At 37.7% G+C, this 27,252-nt stretch overlaps 1 protein-coding gene and 1 long non-coding RNA gene across 2 annotated transcripts; one reads left to right on the top strand and one right to left on the bottom strand.

Moving 5' to 3' along the window:
• Nucleotides 1-11,243: 11,243 nt before the first annotated feature.
• Nucleotides 11,244-14,449, top strand: LOC133734411 (uncharacterized). Its single transcript, XM_062162050.1, has 2 exons — nt 11,244-11,446; nt 11,839-14,449. The coding sequence occupies exon 2, from the start codon at nt 11,851-11,853 to the stop codon at nt 13,777-13,779; it is 1,929 nt and encodes a 642-aa protein (XP_062018034.1). The 5' UTR covers nt 11,244-11,446; nt 11,839-11,850; the 3' UTR covers nt 13,780-14,449.
• An 8,856-nt stretch (nt 14,450-23,305) lies between these two features.
• Nucleotides 23,306-26,023, bottom strand: LOC133730087 (uncharacterized). The gene is made up of 4 exons (XR_009856584.1): nt 25,867-26,023; nt 24,741-24,815; nt 24,141-24,347; nt 23,306-23,563 (listed from the first exon to the last, which is right to left on the bottom strand). It is a non-coding gene; the product is annotated as an uncharacterized LOC133730087 (long non-coding RNA).
• Nucleotides 26,024-27,252: the final 1,229 nt, after the last annotated feature.

The raw sequence follows: 27,252 nt of genomic DNA, 5'->3' as shown, positions 1-27,252 counted from the left end.
AGCGTGAGTGGACAAAATAAACAATTTTTAAACAAAATGGATTTTTATACTTTCCCACAATTATTTCATTAAAAACTTTCGATGCATGCAATAATTATGAAAACAATCCACGAGAAGCTCCTCTCAAGAAATGGGGCTAGTCACAAATAACCACGAAGAAGAATATAAATTCCGATGCTCGAGAAATAGGACCAGCCCCGCTGGTTAAACAGAAATCGGACTAGCCCCGCTAGTCAAGAACAACAATAAAATGATACGGGGAAGAGAGTTCACCATACGGGAATGGAGCCTCTCAGGCTCTACCTACCCTCGACTGCCACTCACACATAGATTGTGCGAGGAGGAGAACTAATAACCTCGACTGCCACCCACGTGAGGAGGAGAATAAATCACCTCGACTGCCACTCACAAACACAAAGTAAGTGAGGAGGAGAATAAGCTACCTCAACTGCCACTCACAAACACAAAGTAAGTGAGGAGGAGACCTAATCAAATGACCCGAGTATGGTGAGGAAAAACAATCAAAAACCAGTAAATCAGTAAGGCTTCCCCAATCTCGCAACACAACACGAGTATGAATCCCATCCATACTCGGAAAATCTCAAGAAAATATATACTCCAACGACGTGGCCCCGCACGCCAAAATATTCTAGAATTCATAAACCATTAGGCGAGAAATAATCGATAAAATAATTCAATCGAAAATCCCATTTTCGAAAAATATTCCAAAAAATCTCAATATCGACGAATAAAATATTTTAATAAATTCCGGAAATCACCTCGGAAAGTAATTCGTCGAAAATCACTTAAATCATGATTTCAAATAAAAACCATATATCGAAGATACTTATCAAAGGCTCAAAATCCATTCCCGAATCATAATTGAAAATAAATTATAATTAATCTCTGAAAATTTAATCATATTCCGAAAACAAATCATGAAATCCAAATCTGAGCATAATAGATTCGTATATGAAATTCATATGGAAAAACAATGCCAAAATTATAATCCAAGGCAAAATATTATGCTCGATAATAAAATGATAAATAAATTATTATTTCTAGAAAAATAAATGCATGCATCATTCTTTAAAAATAAAAGTCCACTCACAGTACTATTCCGGTGATCACGCATACGAGTTCCTTCGTCGAGCAATCGCTCGGTGCGTCATCCTGTACACAATTATATTCCGTGAATAACTATTCAACAAATTAATACGATTCCTAAAATCAATTCCTCATAATCACATCTCCACTTCTCCTCGGATTCAACCCACATTCTACCACTAATACCAATTCGTTATCTTAAAGGTTCCAAGTCAGAACCGAGAGATATCCGACGGTCGGATTCACATAATTCGATAATCGAAACCCTAAACTTCAAAAATTCATAATTAATTCCAAGCTTCTCCAAAAATCACCAAACTTCACATACAAGCTCTACAACATTTACACAATTCAATGGGCTAAAAACTGGAATTAAAACACTGCCCCACACACCTCCACGCGCCACCAACAGTGGCAGCGCGTGGGCCCCACGCGCCGGCGGCCACCACCTCCGATGGCCACCAAATTTTGGCAGTAGCTGCAAAACAACAAACCTAACCTCTTTCTCAACTACAACACATCCAAATAACAAGTAAAAACAGCCGAAATCATTTGATGAACACAAACCCAGAAATTTCCAAGAACCCTAGAATTTCATTTCGTCAATTCGACTTCTACACAATAAATCATGATACAAGGCCATAGGGGAAATGATCAGTGATGAAAACCAAACCTTCGACGGCGATTTGGTGGCCGGAGGTGGTCGGAATCGCCGGAAATCGCCGAAAAACCCCAACTGCTACAGTGATCTTCTTAGGTCAATTCCGAGCTTTTCCGACCAAATCTTCGAAAACCAAGGTTACTAGCGTGTTGGGAGGGAGGAGGCGCTCCTCTGGTGACCGGTTGCACGCCGGCTGGTGGCCGGAAAGTGAAGAATCGAAGGGAGGACGAAAATGGCCGAACCGGAAAAGAGAGAGGTCGGGGGAGAGGAGAGAGAAAGAGCCGGGTAAGTTTCCCAAATTTGGAAACTTACCACAGTAACTTCCTATATTTATAGAAACTTACCGTGAACAGTAACTTTCACAATTTCGCTTATAACTTTCGCATATGAGCTCCGATTTTTACGTACCACATATGCACGTGCTCGGTTTAACGTCCTCTACAACTTTCATAAAGAACATTTCCTCAAATTTTGACCCGAACAAAAAGTCAACTTTTAGGGCCACTAAAGTTACCGAAAAAGAGTAAAAGTAAATCGAATTGTCGTTTACTGTCCAAATGACTAGTAACCGGTGAATTAAGATACGGGATGTTACAACGGCACACACCGCCAAAGCCAAAAGTCCGCACTGCATGGCAGCGCAGTCGGACGAGCAAGAAAACCAAATTGAAGAAGGGAGTAGGTCGCGGAGGCGCGCCTAGGGTTAGGAAGAGCATATAACTTTTTCCCCAAAAGGTCTTTTGTTAGGCGGGCGGTAGATAAATCGATTATCGATACTTAGCGTGTGAATATTGAAGTAATATATACTAACTCCGTTTCACATGTGTCAATTGATAATTTCTTTTTATTGATTTTATTTTAATAAATTGTGATTATAAACTGATAGCAATCACAGCACAAAGGAATTAAAATCAATGATATTTAGCAATAAACTAAACATTTTTATTGAAAAATGAGAGACTGACATGTCAATGGTTTCAACGATGAGAATAAAATTGAGCAATTGACGAAGACAAATTGACCAAAATAGTCGATAATAATTGGATATGTGACAACAAAAGAAAAGAAATTACTGTGTAGGCCGTCCCAGGATCTCTTGATTACATCAATGCATGCTGGTAATAAAACGCACGACCTTAAACCGTTAGAAAACTCGGTCATATTGACAATAGACCAACTACCCAAATCTAGGCACTCACAGGAATATATGACGACAACCCTAATTCAAAAGAGCATGGACTTATTTTAGCAGCATATAAATTGGCACACTAAACATGTACTTTTTTTTTTTTTGATCGGGCTAAACATGTACTTCTGGGATGTTTCATCATTCGTTATCGGGATCTTAAATTTTGATCAACTTTTTCGTGGCTACATAAATGCATACATTTAATTTGAAATAGAAATCAATCATTTTGTTCGCTGTATTTGAGATATGAATCTGAGTAAAATAAATTGGTGTACTAGACGTGTTTAGAAATATAAAAGATGATGGCAGTGCATCAGAGTAGTATTTACGCATCCCGTTTGAGAGAATTCATTATTCAAACGTTTAAATCATCATTATGTCCTTGTTCTCCACTTCTACTGAGTTCTACTTGGCTAACGACAGATTTTAGTTAAGTTTCATTTAATTGCTTTTGCCATGGGATCAATTGCTAAATCATGTTATTGACAAAACCATTAATGATGATCTGAGATCCCATGGTTGAACACATGAGAGAGAGAGAGAGAGAGAGAGAGAGAGAGAGAGTTTAATTTGCAGGAAGAAAGATGTAGGCAAACTAGGCCAGCCAATTGGAATTGCAAACGCAAGGGAGTTGTGACATTTTATCGAATAAAATTGATTTAGAAGAATAAAGATCTAAGAAGGGTTGTGAATAGAAATTGTGTGTGTGTACACACACACTACCATGTTAATATAACCTAGGGAAAAATTCATCAACAGTGTCTGAACACTTAGGGGACTTTCAGAATGATACCTGAACTTACAATGTTATCAATGTGATACCTGCACTCATTTTTTCGTATCACTGTCGTACCTACGATCAATTTCCGTCACGGAGCCGTTAAATTTTACACGTGCGGTGCACGTGATTCACATAATGAAGACAAAAAGACCGATTTACCCTCACAAGTTTTTATTATTTTTTTTCCTTTCTTTCTTTATTTCTTTCTTCTTCTTTTTTGGTTTCTTCTTCCCCTGATTTGAATAATCACAGATTCAAGACCAATGAGATTGTCTGGCACGACCAAAGCTAATAGCTAGTCTTCTTCTTTTTCTCAATTTTCTCTTCGTAATTTTGTTGCTTTAGTCAGTTTCAGCTTGAGTTTCTATCCATGAGTTGCATCTGGAAATTGGGTTGAACCAAATCTTGAGGAATCTGGGGTCGTCTCGGTATTGAAGATTGTCCTTGAAAGCTGCGATGCAACCGGATAGAAGTTCAGTGAAATCCGACCCGGAATGGTTTCTGGAGTTGAAGTCATTGAGTGCTTGCTTTATCAACCTGGAGGAGCAGTAACTGATTTTCCAGAATTTAAAAACCCAAACAATCGAACAAATATGAGAGAGAGAGAGGGAGGGAGCACCAGAGGGAGGGCAAGAGAGAGTCGTGAAGAGGAATGGCGGTGGCCGGCAAGTGTTGGAAGACAGCAGCCATGATGGGAGGCCTTTTGAAATGAGAAACTGAGGATGGATAGACGACCAGATGAAACTTTGTTCAAAAGGTAGCCCATGATCATGGGGAAGTGGTGGCTTCGGTGGTGGGAGGAAAAGGAAAGGGAATGGATAGGTCTGGTGGCTTTGTGTTTCCAAGAGAGAATGAATATCAGGGTGGGTGGGCTTAACGAGCACAGTGACTACAATAGATTCCACAACCTTCACCTCAGTTTTTCTAATTTCAGGGGTAATCGGCTGAACTTCCCTCTCACTAACGCGATAGTCTTCGTCCTCCGACGGAAATCGGCTCCGAAAGGGTATGCGAAGCTGTGAGCTCTGAATGTTGTGGCTCTTGTGCTGCTAAGATTCAAACCTGGCCTTGACAATTTGTTGTAGCCGCAAGAAGCCAAACCGGGGTTGGTGATAATAGACGCCGTTGAAATGGGTGGGAGTTTCTGGGTTTCTTGAACTGATCGACTGGTATGGTCTGGTGTTGGTTGCGGTGGTGTTGGCAAGGAGAAAAGGAGAGAATAAAGGATAGGGTTGAGAGAGAGAGAGAGAGAGAGAGGAAATAAGAAATTTCTTCATTTTTTTTTTAAATAAAAAGTGTAATAAGACAATTTTACCCTTGAAAATCAAGTCACATGCCTGGCACGTGCAAAATTTTAACGGCTCCATGACCGAAATTGGTCGCAGGTACGACGATGATACGAAAAAATGAGTCCAGGTATCACATTGATGACATTGTACGTTCAGGTATCATTCTGAAAGTCCCCTAAGTGTCCGGACACCGTTGGTGAATTTTTCCCTATAACCTAACAGCTATATTACCAACCATAACCTATCTCAAATGGAGATCATTGATTTCTTAGTAACAAGTTTCACTGGAATGCTTCATTTCTGGTAGGACAAGCTAGCACCTCACTGATGATTCAAAATTAGCAATCAAACATGCAGTCAAACATGACGAAGAAGGATATATTCCCAATTTTTGATGAATCTATCGAGATGTGAATCCCTGATGCAGTCATTACGTTATTTTTCACGATAATCGAACACTTTTTAGGAACACCCAGTAATGTCACCTCTAGGATTCATGACCAACTCAGTAATGTTACTTGTCCCACCCTAAATGATTTCAGATGGTACAAAGTAAGATGTTTTTATGTCTAGAGTCATGCTACAAAACAATAGCAATCAATTTTTTTGAAAAGAAAAATTCATCAACGGTCTACCTAATCTGTTTGCCCATAAAATTAGGCAAGTTCTAAGCAATGAGAACGACACTATAAATTACGATAACCTAACTTATGGAAACATAGTAACCACTATCCTTAATAATTTGAGCTTTTTACCAATAACTACAATGAGCCATTAATTCTTCCCACGCGCAGGATTTATATTTCGTTGCCCATGCGGTCATCTTTAGGATGAGTAACAGTAGCGGCACATTTGTACAAAAACAAAAGGGCACAACAAGTTCTGGTTAATTACGACAATTGCCACAGCTGTCATTTCAATTTTCTCTCAAACCAAATCTATCAGATCTAGTTCTCCCAAAATCAAAGCTATCCCAAAATCAAAACCGTCTGAAAATCAAAATCCTCTCTAAATCAACATCTCCGGCGCCACCTCGGCGGCGAAACAAGCGCGCGACCCCAGCGGTGTAGCAAGGGCGAGACCCCGACGGCGAAGCTAGGGAGCGACCTCGGCAGCGAAGCAATCGCGCGACCCCGGCTGCCAAGCAAGGGCGCGACATCGGCGGCATAGCTAGGGAGCGACACCGGAGGCGAAGCTAGGAGCGATCCCGGCGGCGAAGCAAGGGGGAGACCCCGGCGGCGAAGTAAGGGAGCGACACCGGTGGCGAGGCTCCTGCAAAGCTAGGGCTTGAAGATCAGAGAAACTTGTAGTTACTGAAGGTCAGTAGCAGCTATAGCTTGATTTTTGTGTTATGCATTCAACACTGTCGAAATTTGATTATGCTTAGTAGCTTTAGCTGAGAAATTTTGGTTGAGAAATTCTGAGGGTCAGTATCTTCAGCCTCGTGTTGTCACAGTCTCTCCCTCAGGTAAATGATTTTGGTTGAGAAATTTTGATTATTCTCAATGGTTGAGAAATTCTGAGGGTCAGTAGCTTTAACAAAGAAATTAACATTTAGGTTATTAAGGGTCAGTATCCTATTGAGGATCAGTAAACCTATGTGTATTGCAACCTCATTTTTATGTGTAGCTAGGTGGTGAAAATTGATGTTATGTGACTGATAATAGTACAAAATTAATTGTTTGAGCTTATTGACAGTCAGTAGCATTAAAATGCTGCAATATGTGCAATCTATGATTATTGAGAGTCAGTAGCATTAAAATTTTGTAATATGTGCAATCTATGATTATATGGACCCTCTAAAGATCATTAGCTTTAGTTTCTGAGGGTCAGTAGCTTTAGTTTCTGAGATTTCTTTGTCCTAATGGAAAATGATGAGTTCTGTGACCAACAATAGTACGAAATGAATTGTACGAGCTTCAGTTTCTGAGGGTCAATAGCTTTAGCTTCATGATTTCACCAACCCTATGTTTATTGCAAGCTCATTTTTATGTTTATTTTGGAGGGTCAGTAGCTTTAGCTGATTTTATATGTATTGCAACCTCATCTTTAAGCTTACTTTATGGGAAGGTCATTGCAATTATGTCTACCTATAGGCTCTGTGGATATTTGATCTTATTATTGCTGTTAGTCTTTATTTTCTGCTTGAAATTCTGGTCATTGATTTGCTGCAACTGTGAGTATCTTTTGATTAGGTCTTTTGCATTCTTATAAGCTATAATGGTTTTTTAATCAAATTGAGGGTCAATACACTATTGAGAGTCAGTATACTACTGAGCATCAGTACTCATATGTTTGCATTTGTCATATACACAGATTAATCGCAAATGGCAAAGAGAAAGGTTGCTGGCCTGCTGCAATAGACAAAGAGGATGTACTGATTGAAGAACATGAGAAGAACCAGGATAGAAGTGTTTAGGCAGACAATGTGCTACAAATTGAAAATGAAATCAAAGAGAGCCTCAAACATGAAGAAATCCTGCTGGAGAAACTTCTTCACCATGAGAAGAGTTAAAATTCAAAGCAACTTTATGTGAAAGCAGCAAAGCCAGAGATAAATGATATAGTGTTCAAGTTTGATATTGTAATATGTATAAATAGTTTTTGGAATTATTAAATAAATGAGTTGTTTCTAAGAAAAACAAAGATAGAATGTAGAAATATTATTTCTTTATAATGCTACTGACATTCAGCAATGTTAATTCAAATTATCCAAACCACAAGGGCAGTTTCGTAATTTACTTGTCAATAGAAAGAATTAAAAAAGTGAAGGAATCTGACCACAAGATCTAATACCTTGCGCATGGGCCTTGCATGCTAGCGCATGAGAATTAAAAAAAAACAGGTCTGCTGAAGTCATTGGAACAAATATGAATTTCCAAGAAATATGAAAACGTCAAAAAGATCAAACTTTATTAATTCAAAGTAGTCAAGAAAATGCTAATATCCGAGTCCCACATATCTTATGGATGGTGTCTATCAAATGAAACACAACCAACCAATATCCAACACAATCTTCCAAATTTTAATTGTATCCGGTAGTACTTTGATAGTACTGTAAAAATTGGTTTTAGTGAACAACGACCAAAACAATCTATTCGTATTAAAAAAATTATGTCAATCTTCAAGACATTCATATTCTGGTTGTGTAGCATAAATTTTTTTCGTTTTTCAAAGATGACTTCCCTTTGACTAGGGTTATAAGTTTGTCAATAATTTTGTCTCTGTGAGATATCATCTATTGACTCTATATCTTTGTTTAAATGTTTCTAATTTATTTTAATTTGTTCATTGTATTTAGGGGAAATGCTCATTTACCCAATTTTAGCTTAAAATTTGCCCACTTGCTCCACTAACTGTTTTTTAACCCCGTTTACCCAAAACACTCTAAGGGATTATTTCCCTAATACCCAATTAATTCTTTTTTATTAATTTTTGGGACTTTTTTGCCCTCTCCTTCAATCTCTCTCCTCTCAGTTTCTCTCTCTCTCTCTCTCTCTCTCCCCCTCACAGATTTCTCTCTCCTCCCCCCTCACCGATTTCTCTATCTATCTCTCTCTCTCTCTCCCTCCCTCCATCCCTCCAGCACCGCCCACGACGCCGGCTCTCGCCATCGCCGCGCCGAAACTCGTCGTCGTGTTCTCCGCGGCCAGGCTCGACGCCAAGCCGACGGTCCTTGTCGCTGAGAAGATTGGCGAGGCCGGGTTTGACCTTCTGAAGGAATTGACGACCGCCAGTAGAATCGGGTACGTCTTCGATTTGCTTCTGTCTCTCTCGCCGGCGACTGATCATCACAGAAATCGCAACTTGATTGTATCTCCAGTCCCGGCCTGCAACCGGAGTCGTTGCAATCGGAGTCAAATCAGTGTGAAGGCAAATGGTCAACCGGAATTGTTGCAAAATGACTGGAATTGTGGGCAAAATCGTCAACCGGAGTCGAGATTATTGGGGGGCAATAATCGTCCTATTGGGGGGCAATAATGTGTCTTAATTGTTGTAAAGTCTCTATAATTGTGTTCAGTGATATTTTCCTTTGTGTTTAAAGACTGCTTCTAATGTGTTTTGGTATTTCTGATATATTATTGGGGGGCAATAATATATTTGTTTTGTTATTTTTTGGAGGAATATGGGTGATCCTTTTGTTGTTAGGTGCATTTATTCTTGTTAAGAGGCCACCCGGGAGGCCTAGGGTGAAGCGGTTCAAGTGAAGTGGAGAGTGTGAAAAAAAAGCCAATTCGTTGTGGTCTTAAATTCACCAAGTATTGAATTTGAATACTTGTACTTTTGTAAACTAATTTAAAACCAAACTGAGTTACTTCTGACCATCTATAAAAAAATTATTGGGGGGCAATAAACTTTTTATGACCCCCCAATAAACCTAATTATTTTGGTTAATGAATCTAGCAGCATTTTGTTGAAATGACCTGTAATAAATGAACCACAGTTAAGACATTATTGCGGGGCAATAATCTGTCTATTGCCTCCCAATAGACCACCCCAAAAATCACCAGTTTCTATCATTGACAGATTATTGTACTTTAATAAACTCAAAACAACATAAGACTTATCAAAACTCTAATTTCAGTGATTAATTAACCACAGTTAAGAAATTATTGGGGGGCAATAATCTGTCTATTGCCCCCTAATAGACCACAGTTTTGACGTCGTCCGAGACCTGCAAGCGAAGCCCAGACCCTATTCCGGCGTGGAGCTTCGGAGCTTCCCGGACATCTGACAAACAAAACCGGCGAAGCCCAGACCCGATTCAGGCGTGGAGCTTCGGAGCTTCCCGGACATCTGACGAACAAAACCGGCGAAACCCAGACCCGATTCCGGCGTGGAGAGCTTCCCGAACATCTGACGAACAAAACCAGCGAAGCCCAGAGGGGTTGGGATCGTGGAGTTGGATGGCGTCATCCTCTGGTGGTCCGACGGTGGGACAGAGCGGCGGCGGTGGAGGCCGACATCGACGGTGGAGTGGTGGGCGTGGTGGCTTAGAGAGAGAGAGAGAAAGAGAGCCTGAGACGAGGTTAGAAAAAGAGAGAGAAAGAGAGAGAGAGAAATCGATGAGGGGGAGGAGAGAGAGATATGAGTGTAATTTGTTAATTAAAATGAGGGCAATACTGTCAAACACTGTTAGATTGGGTAAATGAGGTTAAAAAAACTCTTGGTGGAGTAAGTGAGCAATTTTTAGCCAAAAATTGGGTAAGTGGTCACGGCCCCTTGTATTTATCTCAGGGTGAAATAGGAGGAACAATTAATCAGTAGCCGTGGGAGAGATTTGTTCATCCACTACACCAATTTCGGAATCAGACAACACATATCAGACTACAACAAACATTTTAACTGTCGTCTGAATTAATCAGACGACAGCAAGAAATATTCTGTTGTCTAAGTTTTTGAATCCAACAACAGTTTTTTCTTGGCTCTTGTGCAATAGCATTTCAGACAATGGTTGATTTTTTTGATGTTGTCTGAATGAGTTAATTCAGACAACAGTTATTATGTGATGTTGTCCAAGGTTGATTAACAAAATGGTGGATAAAAGATGTTGTCTGATTGTTTTTAATCACACAACAGTTATTACTTCTCTGTTGTGCAATTACTATTAATACAATGGTTGAAAAAGATGTTGTCTGATTGTTTTTAATCACACAACAGTTTTTAGTTGTCTGTTGTGCCACTCTCTTTCAAACAATGTACTTAAATTGATGTTGTCTGAGTTTTAGGGTTTGCTTGCCCGCCCTTGTTATACCTAGCCAAATTTTTAATTTTTCACTCTTTCCCCCCATTCGACAAAATTTGACTTTGATGTCGACTACTATTTAAAGGAACTTATAACCCTAGGAACTTCTCCCTCTCTCACTCTTCCTCAGGCCGGAGCCTCACTCCATGTACCGCTTTCGTTGCTGCAACTCCAACGCCAGCCTCCGGCCATTGGCGTTCGTCACCACCACCACCACTACCACCACCAAACCGTACCGCGGGGGTTGAAGAACAAACCCCAACCCACTGTAGCCGAACAAAACCCAGCTCACTGTCGCCGAACAACGGTGCTCTCACCCTTCTCTCTTTCGAGCAGGCACGGACCTAGGGGTGTGCTGGGGTGTGCTGCAGCACACCTCAAGATTTTGGGGAGAAAAAAATTAATATATGTATACTAACAGACAAGTCATAGTACCCTTAAAAATAAAAAAAGTCAACATATATAATTAATGTATGTACCAACTAGCAGACAAAATTCTCCCTTTCTCTATCCTCTCTGTCCTCTCGTCCTCACCTCCTTTTCTCCCTTTCTCTGTTCTGCGTTTCTCAAGCTCAGAGCCTCAGACTCTCACCTCTCTCTACCAAGTCACTCTTATCTCCTCTCCTTAATAATCTGCTCTCATGAGTCTCGATCATCTCTCAACTTTATTCAGGTATTACACTTTAACTTCTCTTCTATAATAAAATTTTTTGACGAAATTAGAATGTAATTTAGGTTAGAATTTGGGTATTTCTAGATTTCTTGATGTAAGCAATCAAATCTATTGATTTGTAGAAAAAGATATTGAATTTGTATTATTAATACCCAATTGCTCATGATAGTGGCAATTTCTTTATTGTGTTGAGTTGATTATACTTTTGATTGGGTGTTTTTTAGCTTTTGAGTAAGTTAAATTTGTTTTCCCTTGTGGTGGGGAGGGATGTGGTGGCCTGGTGGGGAGGGATGTGGTCCTTGTATATTTGAGTTTGACTTAAGTTTGTAATTTATACATGGCCAGCAAGCAGCAACTTAAGATTGGTTGTTTTCATGTTTTCTTTTTTCTAGGTTTTGTTTTTAATGACAGATCAACCTCAAAATCCTAAGCCACGAAAAGTTCAGAAGAAAGTAAATTCATATTTTCTGAAAAATGATGTTGTTATGGGTGATATTCCAAGTTCGGTTGTGGAAGAACCTTCTTGTTCTGTACGAGTTGAGTCTCATGAAATTGATGTTAATCACATTGAACGTGATCCGGGAAAACGCCCTGCAATCTCGTCATATCCTATTAATGAGCGTGATGAAGTTCGAAGAAAATATAAACTTTATGTTCCTTATCAACCAAAATTAGAAGAGTATCCAACTCATCTTTGTGGAGATCAAGATCGCAGATTCAATGGGATGTGGTTTGAAAAATATCATTGGCTTGAGTACTCTGATGAGAATGATAAGGCATTTTGTTTTCCATGCTTTCTTTTTGATAGCGATCCTTCGAGGCATTCTTTGTTCACTTCTTATGGGTTTGACAATTGGAGAAGGATCGGTGGTGTTCAATGTTGCTTTAAAAAACATGTAGGGAAGACTGGCTCCCCACATCACAAGTCTATGCAAGATATGTTGGGCTTAAAACATGTGTGTAGACATATTGATAAAGTCATGAATCCACAACCGCCAGAATTGATACAGCAAAATCGGTTGCGGCTCAAGGCTACTATAGAGGCTGTAAGATTGTTAGCAAAGCAAGCACTTGCATTTAGAGGTGATGATGAATCTGCTGAGTCATCTAATCGTGGAAATGTTGTTGAGATAGTGGATTCCTATGGGAGAATGAATGAGGAAGTTGCAAAAGTCACCTTAGAAAATGCCCCTCGAAATGCTACTTATACTTCACCAAAGATTCAAAAAGAAATTCTGAGTATTCTTGCCAATAGAGTTAGAAGAAAAATTCGTGAAGAGGTTGGGGAGGCTAAGTTTTGTCTGCTTGTTGATGAAGCACTTGATGAATCAAAGAAGGAACAAATGGCAATTATCTTGAGATTTGTTGATTCTCATGGGTTTGTTCGTGAACGATTCTTCCATGTTGTAAGTGTTAGCGATACTTGTGCTGCAACTCTTAAGAGTAAGATAGACAATGTTCTTACTGAATACAATCTTCAAGTTGAAAATTTGCGTGGTCAAGGATATGATGGTGCTAGCAACATGCGTGGTGAGTGGAATGGGTTGCAAGCACTATTTTTGCAAAAGTGTCCATATGCATACTATGTACATTGTTTTGCTCATCGCCTACAACTAGCTTTAAATGCTGCAGCTAAAGATGTGGGTGTTGTCTATTTATTCTTTCAAATGCTGACTAGTATCATTAATGTTGTTGACTCATCTGCTAAGCGTGTTTCTGAGTTAAAATCTATTCAACAAGTTGAAGTTGTGGAACAAATTGCTGCTGGGGAACTTGAAACTGGAAAAGGAGCTAATCAGACATGCAATTTACAAAGAGCTGGAGCTACAAGGTGGAGTTCAAGGTATTATTCTATCAAGAACTTGATGAAATTGTATAACTCAACTAGTTCAGTTTTGAAAAACATGATAGATAATGGACTCAATGGAAAAATACGTGGAGAGGCTTTAGGTGCTTCTAAAGCTCTAAGATCATTTGACTTTGTGTTTTGCTTATTGTTGTTGGACAAAACTATGGGAATCACAAATGCTCTTTGTAAGTCATTGCAAGAACAGTCTCAAGAGATCATAAATGCTATGAATCTAGTTTCTAGTACGAAGGGTCGTCTTCAAAAGTTGAGAGAAAATGGTTGGGTTGATTTCTTTGCTAGTGTTGTATCGTTTTGTGACGCACATACAATTGATGCTCCAGATTTTAGTGCTCGCCATATGGAAGGTACGGGTCGTCTTTCTCAACAACAAAATTGTATCACTATTGAGCATTATTATCGTGTTGAAATATTCAATGCTGTAATTGATTTTCAATTGATGGAACTAAACAGTAGATTCAATTAGCAAACAAGAGAACTCTTGATTCTTAGTTCTGCATTGGATCCTCGATTTGATTTTCAATCATTTGACATTGACAAAATATGTTGTTTGGGTGAGAAATTTTATCCTCATGATGTGCCTGATTTGAATGATCTAAGAGACCAGTTAGAGCATTTTGAGTATCAATTCTCTGAACTTTCAGAATTTCAAGATTTATGCACCCTTTCTGAGTTATGTCAAGAATTTGTTAACACAAGGACACCATTCTTGTTGATTGAGAGACTAGTTCGTCTAGTGATGACTCTTCCTGTTTCTACGGCTACAACAGAGAGAGCATTTTCAGCCATGAAGCTCATTAAGAACCGACTTCGAAGCAAGATGAGTGATGATTTTCTTGCAGATTTAATGACAGTGCATATTGAGAGAGAAATTGTTGATACTATTGATTCAAATTCGGTTATAGATGAGTTTTATGCTTCAGGTAACCGAAGAGCACAACTTAAGTAGTTGAATTTGTATTGACATTGAATATTTAACTTTGAATTGTTTCAATTTTCTATTGTTAGATTTGGGTGACAAAATGCATCTTGTGGATCATATTTTGACAAGTGTTATGCAATTGAGATATTCCATCAAAACATAGTAAACTCTGTCAAATTTTTAAGAATAATTTTTCTTGCCAGCATAAGGTAAATTTAGCACACCTCAAATTTAATTCCTGGTTCCGTGCCTGCTTTCGAGCTCGCCTTCTCTCCTCATCCACCAGATCACTCACTCGTAGGGGTCATCATGGACCGGGCTAGGGCCGGCCCTACCCTAAATTTTAGGGCTTAGGGTCGGGCCGGGCCGGGCCTAGTCAAAGTCAACAAAATTTAGGGCCGGGTAGGGTCGGGCCGGGGCTTAAATATGCTAACCCTTACCCGCCCGAAAAGCCCGATCCGTTAGGGTCGAAAGGGCCGGATCGGGCCGGCCCTCAAATAGGGCCAAATAGGGCCGAAATGGGCCAAAAAGGGCCTTACTTTGTTTAACAAAAAAAAAAACATTATTTTTTTCTTCTCAAAATATGGCTTAATGGTATGTATTGGTGATAAAAGACTCATTGTTTTTTATTGAACATATTTTATATTCATATAATACTTGTAACTTATAACATTTATTAATATTACTTAAGGTGGTTATATTCAATTAATTATCTATATAAATCTCCCAATATTAATTGTTGTGTAACAAAGAAAATAGAAAATAAAGAAAACAAAACTTATGAAATCAATTACAAAGAAAGAGATAAATTGCATATTATAGAAAAAAGAGAAACGTAATAAAAAAATAAATAAAAATTATGGCTTATTCGGGCGGGCCAAAAATTTCGAAATGGAAATTGATCAATCTGACAATGCTCATGGAGAGGGTAACAAGCCTAATAAACTAGTTATACTACATTACAAGGCATATAAGGATTATGTGCGATCCAAAAATTTTGAAATGAAAATCGACCAATCTGAAAATTCTCGTATGTTTATACAACATTGATAGGTATTGTGTAAAGAAATTAGGCCGATCTGCCGTGAATAAGGCGTCCAACGTAGCGGTCAACGCTTTGCACAAGCAAACTTCCCTAAGGGGAGCGGCACCATGCACGGACAAACGTTGCGGAATTTTGACATCCGTAAGTAGACCCCCTACCCATGAGAGTGTGGGAGCTGAAAGATCGAAAAAAGTGAATTGCCAAGGACCGGTTAAGAGCATATTTGTTTTATGTTCTATTTAGGGTATTGAGTTGACCGGGTAGATCGAGGTCCAACCGAAGGCGGAAATTGCTGAAATTTCTACCACTAACATATATTCATATGAAAACAACATCCAGCGGTTCATTTTAAAAAATTCCATTTCGTCCCCCATTTTCCTCATGGAGGGTAACAAGCCTAATAAATTAGTTATACTACATTACAAGGCATATAAGGATTATGTGCGATCCAAAAATTTTGAAATGAAAATCGACCAATCTGAAAATTCTCATATGTTTATACAACATTGATAGGTATTGTGTAAAGAAATTAGGCCGATCTGCCGTGAATAAGGCGTTCAACGTAGCGGTCAACGCTTTGCACAAGCAAACTTCCCTAAGGGGAGCGGCACCATGCACGGACAAACGTTGCGGAATTTTGACATCCGTAAGTAGACCCCCTACCCATGAGAGTGTGGGAGCTGAAAGATCGAAAAAAGTGAATTTCCAAGGACCGGTTAAGAGCATATTTGTTTTATGTTTTATTTAGGGTATTGAGTTGACCGGGTAGATCGAGGTCCAACCGAAGGTGGAAATTGCTGAAATTTCTACCACTAACATATATTCATATGAAAACAACATCCAGCGGGTCATTTTAAAAAATTCCATTTCGTCCCCCATTTTCCTCATGGAGGGTAACAAGCCTAATAAATTAGTTATACTACATTACAAGGCATATAAGGATTATGTGCGATCCAAAAATTTTGAAATGAAAATCGACCAATCTGAAAATTCTCATATGTTTATACAACATTGATAGGTATTGTGTAAAGAAATTAGGCCGATCTGCCGTGAATAAGGCGTCCAACGTAGCGGTCAACGCTTTGCACAAGCAAACTTCCCTAAGGGGAGCGGCACCATGCGCGGACAAACGTTGCGAAATTTTGACATCCGTAAGTAGACCCCCTACCCATGAGAGTGTGGGAGCTGAAAGATCGAAAAAAGTGAATTTCCAAGGACCGGTTAAGAGCATATTTGTTTTATGTTCTATTTAGGGTATTGAGTTGACCGGGTAGATCGAGGTCCAACCGAAGGCGGAAATTGCTGAAATTTCTACCACTAACATATATTCATATGAAAACAACATCCAGCAGTTCATTTTAAAAAATTCCATTTCGTCCCCCATTTTGCTCATGGAGGGTAACCTCAATCATTTAAATGCAATGTATAAGTTATACAACTTTAGGAGGCAAATTGGTATATACCAACATATTTGTAATTAAATTTGAAATTTTTATCTTATATCTACGCACATCCATTGATGAAATATTTAAAAATGTGATGTAAAAAAATTAGCACGTTTTGCGGTTGTCACGCCATCGGTCAACCAAGAAAACATACAAGTGAATATGGTTGACCAATCCGATCGGGTTCGAAACTATGGTGAAATTGACTAAATTTTTAACCACACGCATAATTTATTGTAATAATCACATCCAACGGTTGATTTTCTCATTTTCTTTGAATTGATAGAGGTTGCTCTTTGGAGTGTATGATATAAAAATTAGATTTACATAAATTAATTGGGTTCAAATGTTCAATCTAATACCCATTCTCTAAAATAACATATTTCTTATTTCTTTTTATGTAAATATGTAATATAGAAAAATAATAAAAATAATATATAAATTTTAGGGTAGGGCCGGGTAGGGCTTTTAGGGCCGGGCCGTAGGGTAGGGCCGGGCTTCATTTGCATGACCCTTACCCTACCCTATTTGAGAAAGGGTAGGGCCGGCCCGCCCTAATGTAAGGGCCGGGTAGGGCTTCGGCCCTACGGGCCGGGCGGGCTTAGGGCGGGTTTAGGGCCTAAGGGCTAAATGATGAGGCCTACTCACTCGGTATGGTTCTCGATTCCAATTGCTCATTTGATAAAATTTGAAAGGGTTTTTGATTTTGTCACTGAATTTTGGGTTCTAGTTAGTGGGCATTGATTGTAGGGCTAAATACAAATTACTACCTTGTGGTTTAGGTCCAAAATCAATTCAGTCCCTGAACTTCCAATTTCATCAAAAACACCCCTGCACTTTCAATTTTGATCTAATAGGTCCAATTTGTTAGTTTTCCAACAATTGAGTTATTTAACTTGTTAATGTGGCTCATATATGGCCTATGTTTATGATGTGGTGTCGAGGTGGTCTGCGTAGTCAATTTAGGAGTGAGTCCTACTATTAAAAATAAATAGTTTTTCAACAAATAATCCAACTATAACTTGAACCCATAACAGAATATTAACAAATTGGACCTATTAGATCAAAATTGAAAGTGCAGGGGTGTTTTTGATGAAATTAGAAGTTCAGGGACTGAATTGATTTTGGACCTAAACCACAGGGTACTAACTAGTATTTAGCCCTTGATTGTAAATTTGCAATCTGCTATTTCATTTTTCTTTTTTCCTATCTCTCTTATATTATCACCTCAATTTGGTGCTTGCCTACCTAAATTTACTTTTAATGTGCCGACAGAGGAAAAAAGCTAGTTCTTGTTTCAGATGCTTTGGTCTCCTATTCTTCTCAATACCCATTATTGATTCTTGAATTCTCGACCTGTTGCTGTTCTGGGTTCTTGATCGGATTCGGTTCCAAACTGAAATCGCTTTCTGGGTATTAAAGATTTATGCTTTATAGTTTGTTAACCTCGAAATTTGGGCTAATCTTATGATTGCTTGTGTGCTCTTTGTTGGGTGTCATTTCTGTATGATTGTTCTTGTTCTGGGTTTATGTCTATCGTTATCTTGTGTTGTTTTTGGGTTCAGATTTCATTTTTTGATTTGTTTTCTATTGCTTAGTATAGTTGGATTACCAAGTTTTGATTGTTTCTGATATGGGTTGATTGCCAAGGATTTTATCATGATTTGCTTAGATTTCTTGCGTTTACACTAACATATACGATTGATATAGAACAATAATAATTAAGAAGCATACATATGTATGCTTCTTAATTATTATTGTTCTATTTCCCCTAATTTTGGTATTGTTGCAAACCCAGACCACTTCATGATAATCAGAAACAGGATTTGAAATTAAAATTGAAGAGCAAGATACTCTGAAATTGAACAAGCAGGAGATGAAGTTTCGAAGAAATAAACTAGAAAAGGCTGAGAAATGGACAGAATAATAAGAGGGTACCACCAAGTGTGCAATCGATGACTGTGGAAAGATTGTTGTTAGGGCTTCAATTTCTGCAGCGACGGACTCGGTTTTTCAAATCCTCCGGGAAAAATAGCCTGCCCATAAGTGCACATAGCAAGAGTTCTGTTTCCAAGGTAGTGCATTCTTAGTTTGGAATTTGTATTTTTGATTTGGTTGTCGGACCCTTAATTGTGTTTTCATTTCTGTGTCAAGTGCTTTCTATAATGCCATGAATTCCCTTTACCATTTTGATTGTGCCCGCCACTTGTTTGACGAGTTGTGAATGCTGGGAATGTTGGTTTTTGGGTGATATTGGAATTGGGTTTTGTGTGTATTGTGATAGCTTGAGTTGGGGTTCTCTTATGCTTTGATTATTTGAAAAAGGTGAATGATTTCGTTTTGATTATACAATTGTAGATATTTATCATCAATTTAGATTCAAAATCCTATCTTTCAGGCATTGCTTCATGTTTGCAAAGACAAGCCCCTGCATTGTTTGATATCGAATTGAGTTGAGTTTAAGAACATGGCCTCCACAATTTTCAGAAGCCTTTATAGACCCACCCTTTTGTGTTCCATCCCACCAGTCTGTTGCAAAGACAATCAGTCTGTTGTCATACCTTTCAAGATAGAATTCTATAGCAATTTTGTTCCTTTATAATCCATTATTTCCTCATATGGTTGTAAGAGTTCTGCTCCATGGATAAGCATTTTTTATTAATTTATTTATGTTCATTATTATGGCGGAGAAGGTTAAGTCAAGTCATCCCTGCTCTATTCATATTTTTGTTCACAATAGACATTTATCATAACGACATTGCTTGGAGTGATTCAAAGTTTATATGTATATCCCTATATAGCAGCTATGAGTAGCACTAATATGCTAGCTTAGAAAGATTAAAGTTGTTCTTCTTTTTAATATATGCTAATTATGCTTCACTTTTGGTTGAAATGACAAATACTTTAGGTTTATTAACTAATATCTATCATGGAATACCATTACCACCATCTTCTCTGTCTTAATCTTAATAAAATAAAGGCAATGTTTAAAGTGGAAATATATGGGTATGGTGTTTGCAAATGAAAACCACTCCTTGTTCCCCAAAATTCCTTTGTCTCCTCCAATGTTGTGCTTTCAAGATTTTAAAAAGGAGGGGATACATACTCATAATATGCACAACACTATACTCATAATACCTACTTCACACCTAGGTATAATTGTGTGTGTGTGTGTATAATTATACCACTGCACTATATATATAACAATATGAAAATATTGCTGTACATTTCACTTTTATACGCTGCACTAATATATATATATATATATAGGTCTTGGGTTTGGTTTATTGATTTCACAATGAGTATATGGATTATATAATAATGCTAGGCTTTGTTTATAATATGATTTTGATGTTTTGGCTGGGATTTGGGTATTCCAAAGCTTGTGAACGTCTGATACTTCAACTTGAAATTCAGAAAGCTAGACTATCTTCAATACATATAATCTGGGGTTTTCATGAATGTTAATCATCCTTTCTTGGTTTCCCTTAATATAGTCTGCGGTTTACTTATTAGCTAACAGCATAGCACTACTTGCTTATGTTCAATAGATTATTATGAGTGAAACCTTATAAGGCAACAATCATGATTTCTGTTCTTTTACTAATTGATAGACTTGTTATTGCACCACAGGAGGGTTTGAAGCCAATAGATGTTGCAGCTGCAAGTAGGAACTGAAGTGTTGTGGAGATCCTCTTACCTTGATCTGTTTTGGTATTTAGACTCTTTAGGTATATATAGGCATGGATAATGTGCATTTGACACATTTATCGACAAGTTTATGTTTTTGGCCTTTAAGTATATAGGCAAGGTTAATATGTGTTAATATTGGGATGAACCTACTGCTGATGAAATATTGTAGATCTTGTTGGATTCAATGGAAAGCTTTTGGTATCAATATTGGATGTGTTTGTGGATGCGTTGATTGATAGGTTTTTGTTAGATGCAATATCCAGAATGTATGTCTTGTTATCCAATCTCAAACAATGCAATTTCACCAGAAAACCATTGTCTGACAATTGAGCACAAAAAAATCACATAAAAAAACTGTTGTCTGTACAACATAACAACAATATCTTTTAAACTGGTTCTATTGCCCAACATTGTAAAACACAATGTCAAAGGTATATATTCTATTGTCTCACTTCATTAACCACTACATCAAAGTAGGAAAACCATGGTTAGAAATAAACTTCAATAACTGCAAAACCTAGAAAGCTGTTGTTTGAGCAAACAACACACAAGAGTTTACTTTGAGAAAAATAGAGTGTAAAACTTTAACAGACAATGCTACACTATAAGTTATGTTGTCTTAATGACCTCAGAAGCTACTTTTCTTTAGATTATGTTGACTTAATTTACTTTGGACAACAGCTACTTTAAGTTGTCTATTGTCTTTTCTGGTGTTCAGACAACAGGTTTGTTAGTTCTTGCTCTTGTCCAAATTTTCTTCAGACGACAGAATCTTGCTGTTGTCTGATACCGACATCAGACAGCACCCACTCAGTCAACAGCAAAGAGGGGTATCAGACGACAGCGAGTGATCATATGGTATTTGATTTGTTTTATTCGTATCCTCGTAGCATGGGTAACAACTTGTGAAGCTATTTTTACTGTCTTCATCAATTTAAGTCTTTTTAATTTATCTTCTAATTCCTTTATTTTAATATTTTTAATTTCTTTATCTAGGTTGGAATCTCTTCTTGACAGATTGTTTGCATAAACAGAATCTGCAAAAGAATGTGAAAGTCTTGAAGATTGACCTAATTCTTGAATACGAACAGATTGTTTTGGTCGTTCTTCATTAACTGAAAGATGACTTACAAATTCAAAACCATGAATGCATATGCAAGGTTTGGACTTTGGAGAGTGTTTACAGAGATTTAACTGGTAAAAAGAAACAATTGTACACTAGGAATATTTTGCTCAACACATGAGCTCCTAAGTTAACAATGTTTGCTGGAAGAGAAACCTGCCTCAAACTGAGGTTGTATCCCTTATTATATAGGGTGAGGGGGTAACTACCATGCTGAGATTGGCCAGCTTGATTGATAATTTACTATTCATAAATAATATTTTTCTTAACTGGAGGCATTATTCAGTAGGGTCTTGACTTACCCTGAAACCTTTTTGCAGGGTATGGAGCTTAACTAAATTTTATAAACAGGATGAGACTACTGAAGATTGAGCTGAACATGAATAGTGTTTTTCCTGATTGGAGGCACTATTCAGTAATCATAAGGGTACGGTCCTGACTATTCTGGTAATTTGCCTATCTTCATCTTTGGCTTTGCTGAAGATGCTAAACAAGATTTCTGATGAGGTGTGTGACTAGATGAGGCTGCTGAAGATGAAGCTGAACTAGATTTATGATCATTCTCTTCATCATCATTACTTAACCATTGCATGACTAGCTCTTTCAATTCTGCTTTGAACTTCCCTTCGGACAAGAAAGAGCTAATAGAATCAACTTGGTGACTAGACATCAAGGATTTGCTGTGACTGTGGTGTTTTGACTGGGAATTATTAATTAACTTGAGTGATAACTCACTCATGAATGAATCAATCCCACCACTTAACTAAAATATGGCGAGATATAATATATCTTTCATTTCATTGCCACTTTAATATCTAAGGAACTTTGAATTTAGACATGAAGTAGATTGTTGCTGAGAAATGCTCTTAATGTTTGTTGAAGTTTTGAGTGGTTGCAAATTTTTTTATTGAGTCTTACAAGAGTTTCGTGAGGAGGTTGAAAGGGCATCCGTGAGAATTCCACCAACTAACAAACCATAACGGGAGTTTTCTGTTGAAGAATTTGTCAAAATTAAGAAACCGACCAGGAGTGACTAAAATCCTCAGTTTGATGAAGGAAGACTCACTATGTCAATAATGCCTTCAGATGACAGATATCATCTGTCGTCTGATATGCAAATTTTCTGTTGTGTATCCGGCTGCCGTCTCTTACGGCATCAGACGACAGACATCCTCCGTCGTCTCACCTCCTTCACACAACAGAAATTTTGCAAGGGTCTGTTGTCTGAACAATCCAGCTTTGAAGGATTTGTGACCTTCTGTCGTCTTTAACAAGAAGAAACAACAGATAAATGTTGTTCCAGAAGCATTATGGACAACAGACTTAGACATATATCTGTGATTTTAATGCTTCTTAATTGACTGGAAAACATGTGTTTCTGTTGTTTGAATATACCAATTTTAGCATTTAGTTGACAAATATGTTGACTGAATTGGTTTTCAAGGTTAGCTATATGTTGCTTATGGTTCTTCTAGTCAACATCTATGTGGTGAGTTCTGTCGTTTGATTGCAATTTCTATTGTTTGATATTGATTTTGATTTCACTTTTATGTTGTTTCATATTGGTTATGATTTCACTTTTCTGTTGTTTACAAGTAAGAAGAAACAACAGATTATAGTTTGGTTTAGTTGTTCCTATATATGTTGAGACAACATATATCATCAATCCTATGTTGGATTTCAACCATATCAACATCATTCATAAATAACAATCACCAAAGCCATTTAGGCATATCAATCTAAAATTAGTCATCAAAATGAAGCCATATTTGTCATTGTCTCCACCAAAATACATCAATACATATAGTGATCAATCCCATCAGTTCCCTAATACTAGAAGTATGATCGATGAAGGCACAAAAATACTAGGTTTAAGTATGATCATATAGTGACCAGTTCTATGTATAGGGACAAGAAAAGTTCCGTAGTACTACTCAACTGCCATACATATATGTGGAACTGACATGAAGATCTGCAAGCTCTCCTCTCCCAGTAAAATCGACACGAAAGGGTCAAAGCAATCTGCATCACACATAAAAAAGGAGACATAAGCGAACTGGAATGTTAAGGCATGAATAGCTTAGATTTGGGAATTTATTAAAAATTCATTTGTTTAACCATGAGCTTGAAATTTTGCAGACTCATATTAAACATGTTAATTTAGAACATATTAAAATTTCATGCAATTTGGAGTTTAGGAAGCAAGGAAAAAGATGAACACAATCCGACTAAACTGCAGGAGTTATATAAAAAAAATCTCAGCACTATGGTCAACTTAGAAAATTCACCAAAAATTCATTGGAAGTCCAATTGACATGAAATCAGTTTTAAAACAACCATTTGAAATGTATAATTCAATATACATGAGAACTAGAGGCTAAATGATTCAGATAAGAGTTCAAATCTCAACAGATAATCAGAAGATACATTCAAAATGCTGGAACTTTCCCAAATGCAGACCAAATTTGAAAAAATCACCGAAAAATCACCTTGATTTAGAATAAGATAAAACTTTCCAGATCCTTTGTTAACTAACATAACAGAAACATGTCAAAATTTCAGGATATTTGAAGATCAGTAAGTAGGGTAAAACAAATACCAAAGAGAGCTGTGCTGCAGGGCAGTTTCTGCAGAATTCCAGCTAATTGTTCTTTCTTTGGGAAGGAGCTAAGGATTCAAACTTATCTTTCTTCGGGAAGTTAGCACCTTTCCATGAATTCTTGGATCAACAACCTGGTGAACCTTTCTATTTTTAGCACCGGAATACTGTCCCACTACACAGGCATAAACTATTCTGAACCATATCCTGCACATTGCAAACACAAAAAGCAAGGTACATAAGGGTAAAGCTCAGACCTTGAATTATAAAATTAAAGAAATCTGGCCAACCCATTTCAAACCAAACCTTACAATCACATCTCGTGATATCCACTTCCCGTTTAGAACCACTCTCCATTATGGAACCAATTTAGACAAACATAGTATATGGATATTAGAACAAACTAGCAACCCCAAAAGTAAAATGCCAGACATTACATGCAAGCTCTAAAACTTTTTTTTTTTTTTTTTTGAGTTGAAAAGGTCAATCTCATTAAGCATTTCAGCAAGCAGTACAATAATGGTCTGCCCTTATGATGCAAGCTCTAAAACTTAAAAACCCTTATATTCTCTACAGATGTAAAAAATGGGAGGGTATTACCTTCAAATTCAAAGCAATAGCAGGTCTTCTCCTTGAAACATACATAGCCATCCAAAAGACACTAAGGTGGACAATCTGCATTTGGAAGCACAAAAAACATGTAAGCAAAGATATGATAGGATACAGAAAGTACTAACCCACATGCAAGCAATAAAGGAGAGAAGAGCAATAACACAAGCAAACAAAAAGAAAGTCCTAAAAACCAAGAGTGGAATACTGAAACAGAGAACATGACTACCATATCAGAATTGCCATTGTTGCAGAACTTACAATGCAGCAGAAACCTAAAGGAACCATGATAAAGGCATAAAGCATTACATTTATGCCTGACCCTAACTAGTAGACCTTGATTGTTCCTACAAACTTTTGATAAGCAAAAATCAGATAGTTTAAGTACATATATGGTTCTTTACATAATTGAAAGCCACCAAGTCTCAAAGCACCACTTAGGTAGTCCCCAAATGCATAACTAAATCAGAAGCAAACCGTATATGGCAAAATATTGTTTCTTTCCATTAGACCCATCACAATTCTTGCATCATAGAGCATCCCATTTTTGCATAACCCATTTATCACAATGTTATATGAGTAAATATTGGGTTCCATTCCCTTATCTACCCAAAGCCTGATCCATATGCATATCTCTAAATATTCTAGAGGCTTCAAGAATTTTCCCTACACTACAAAGAGCCAATATCCAAGAATTGAAAGTAATGACATCCAAAAACATACCCTCTGATTTCTTCGACTCATCAGTCTTGCCTTCTTTACAAAAACTTGAAACCAAAGTATTATACACAACCCTATTGGGCACAACACCACAATCCAAAACATCCAATCCTCCACTACTAAACCCAGCTCTAGAATACCCACGAACTAAAATCCCAATGCTCTACTCATTCGGCTGACAACCCTTCGATCAAAAGAACAAACCATCCCCAAATCAAATTTTCAGCAAATTTTAGTGAAAATTTATACCCATAAAACACCCAAATCGAACAAACCATTCCCAAATCCATTTCTAAACCCTAAGCAAATTAAACCCCCAAATCAATATCCAAGAAAACCCTCAAACCCAAAACAAACCAAAGTCGAAACCCTAAGATCGACGAAGAAAGAGGCTTACCAATGAACAACAGTGAATGAATTCTTTAGCCTCGTTCCTTCTTCAAATTGAAGAACTCCACCAACAGTGATGAGAGCCACAAGCTCGGAGAGAGGTTGAGAAAACCAAGGTTCTGAAAAATGCTAGGTGCTAGTTGGGCAGTGATCCGAGGACTAGCGCCTAGGGGACTAGGCGGTTTTTATTTTCTTAATTTTTTAGTTATTTTATGATATAAACTTAATAAATAATAATTGTTAGTCACCTAATGGTATGCATAACTTATCTCAAAAGTCAAATCTTATCAGAATAATTGATAATGAAACTTTAGTTGTCAACCACTGCACCACTTCTCTCTTAAAAGAAAAAAAACAAAAGGAAAAAAAAACCACCACACCACACGTGGACTCATCTTCTTCATCTCTCTTTTTTCTCATCTCTGCATCTCTCCTTTCTCATCTCTTCTTTCTCATGACTGCATCTTTCTTCTCTCTTTACTTTCTTCTATCCCTTCTTCACTTTCAAATTGAGAGAGAGGGACGTATGATGTAATCAAGAGTCAAAGAGTGCGAAGCAAGATCAAATTGAGTAGAGAAAAATGACAAGTCAATGAGTATGCTTTTGGGTTTGGAGAAAGAACATACAGAATCGAGTTTTGGGTTTAGAGAGAACAGAGAGGACATACGGTCGAGATTTGGTTTCAGTTTTGATGAGAAAAACCAAACAAAAAACGGCGCCCAGTGCCTAAGCCCGATCGCCTACACTGCCTAGTGCCCGACTAGGCATCTGCCAAAGCTACGAGCGATTTGCTCAGTCGCCTAGCCCATAATCGGGGCGGTAAGGGTGCGCCCAGCGCCTAGGCTTAGCCTAGGCGGCCTGGGGGGACGACTTTTAGAACACTGGAGAAAACTCTTCTCTGTCCAAAACCCAGCTCGAGAAGGGTGTTTGTAGCTTCTGTCTCTTTTGGGGGAGAAGAACCTCTCCTAGTTTTTGAGACATGAATGAATCAATCTGAGTGTCTGTGGAATGAACCTCTAGGTCGAGAGAGGCGCGATGGAAAGAAAGCTGAGTTTTTTAAAATTTCAGTGAAGTGTGGGAAAAACACAGGGGTATTAGGGCAAAGAGGATGGATAAGTTTAGTTGTGCCAAAAAAAAAAAAATTTGGTCAGACTAGGGGAAATTATTTTTCTGTTTACTCAGATAACATATAAATGTTGTCCAAATTTTCAACCTTTAATGAGAATTTATCAGTTTTTTCAAACGACAGTTATCTGTTGTCCGAATTTTTCAACTTACAAAAAAGATGAAAAAACTAAAATAGTATGGATTCTCATGCTATTCAGACAACATAATTAATTTATATGTGGTCTAAAGAAGTATAAAAAATTCAGACAACAAAAAACAAGAATT

The sequence above is a fragment of the Rosa rugosa genome, chromosome 2, assembly GCF_958449725.1.
Source record: "Rosa rugosa chromosome 2, drRosRugo1.1, whole genome shotgun sequence".
Classification (NCBI taxonomy): Eukaryota; Viridiplantae; Streptophyta; class Magnoliopsida; order Rosales; family Rosaceae; genus Rosa; species Rosa rugosa.
This window is presented reverse-complemented; position numbering and strand designations above follow the sequence as displayed.

Coding starts and splice junctions, on each gene's coding strand:
- LOC133734411 (XM_062162050.1), top strand. CDS start 11,851: ATGACAGATCAACCTCAAAATCCTAAGCCACGAAAAGTTCAGAAGAAA.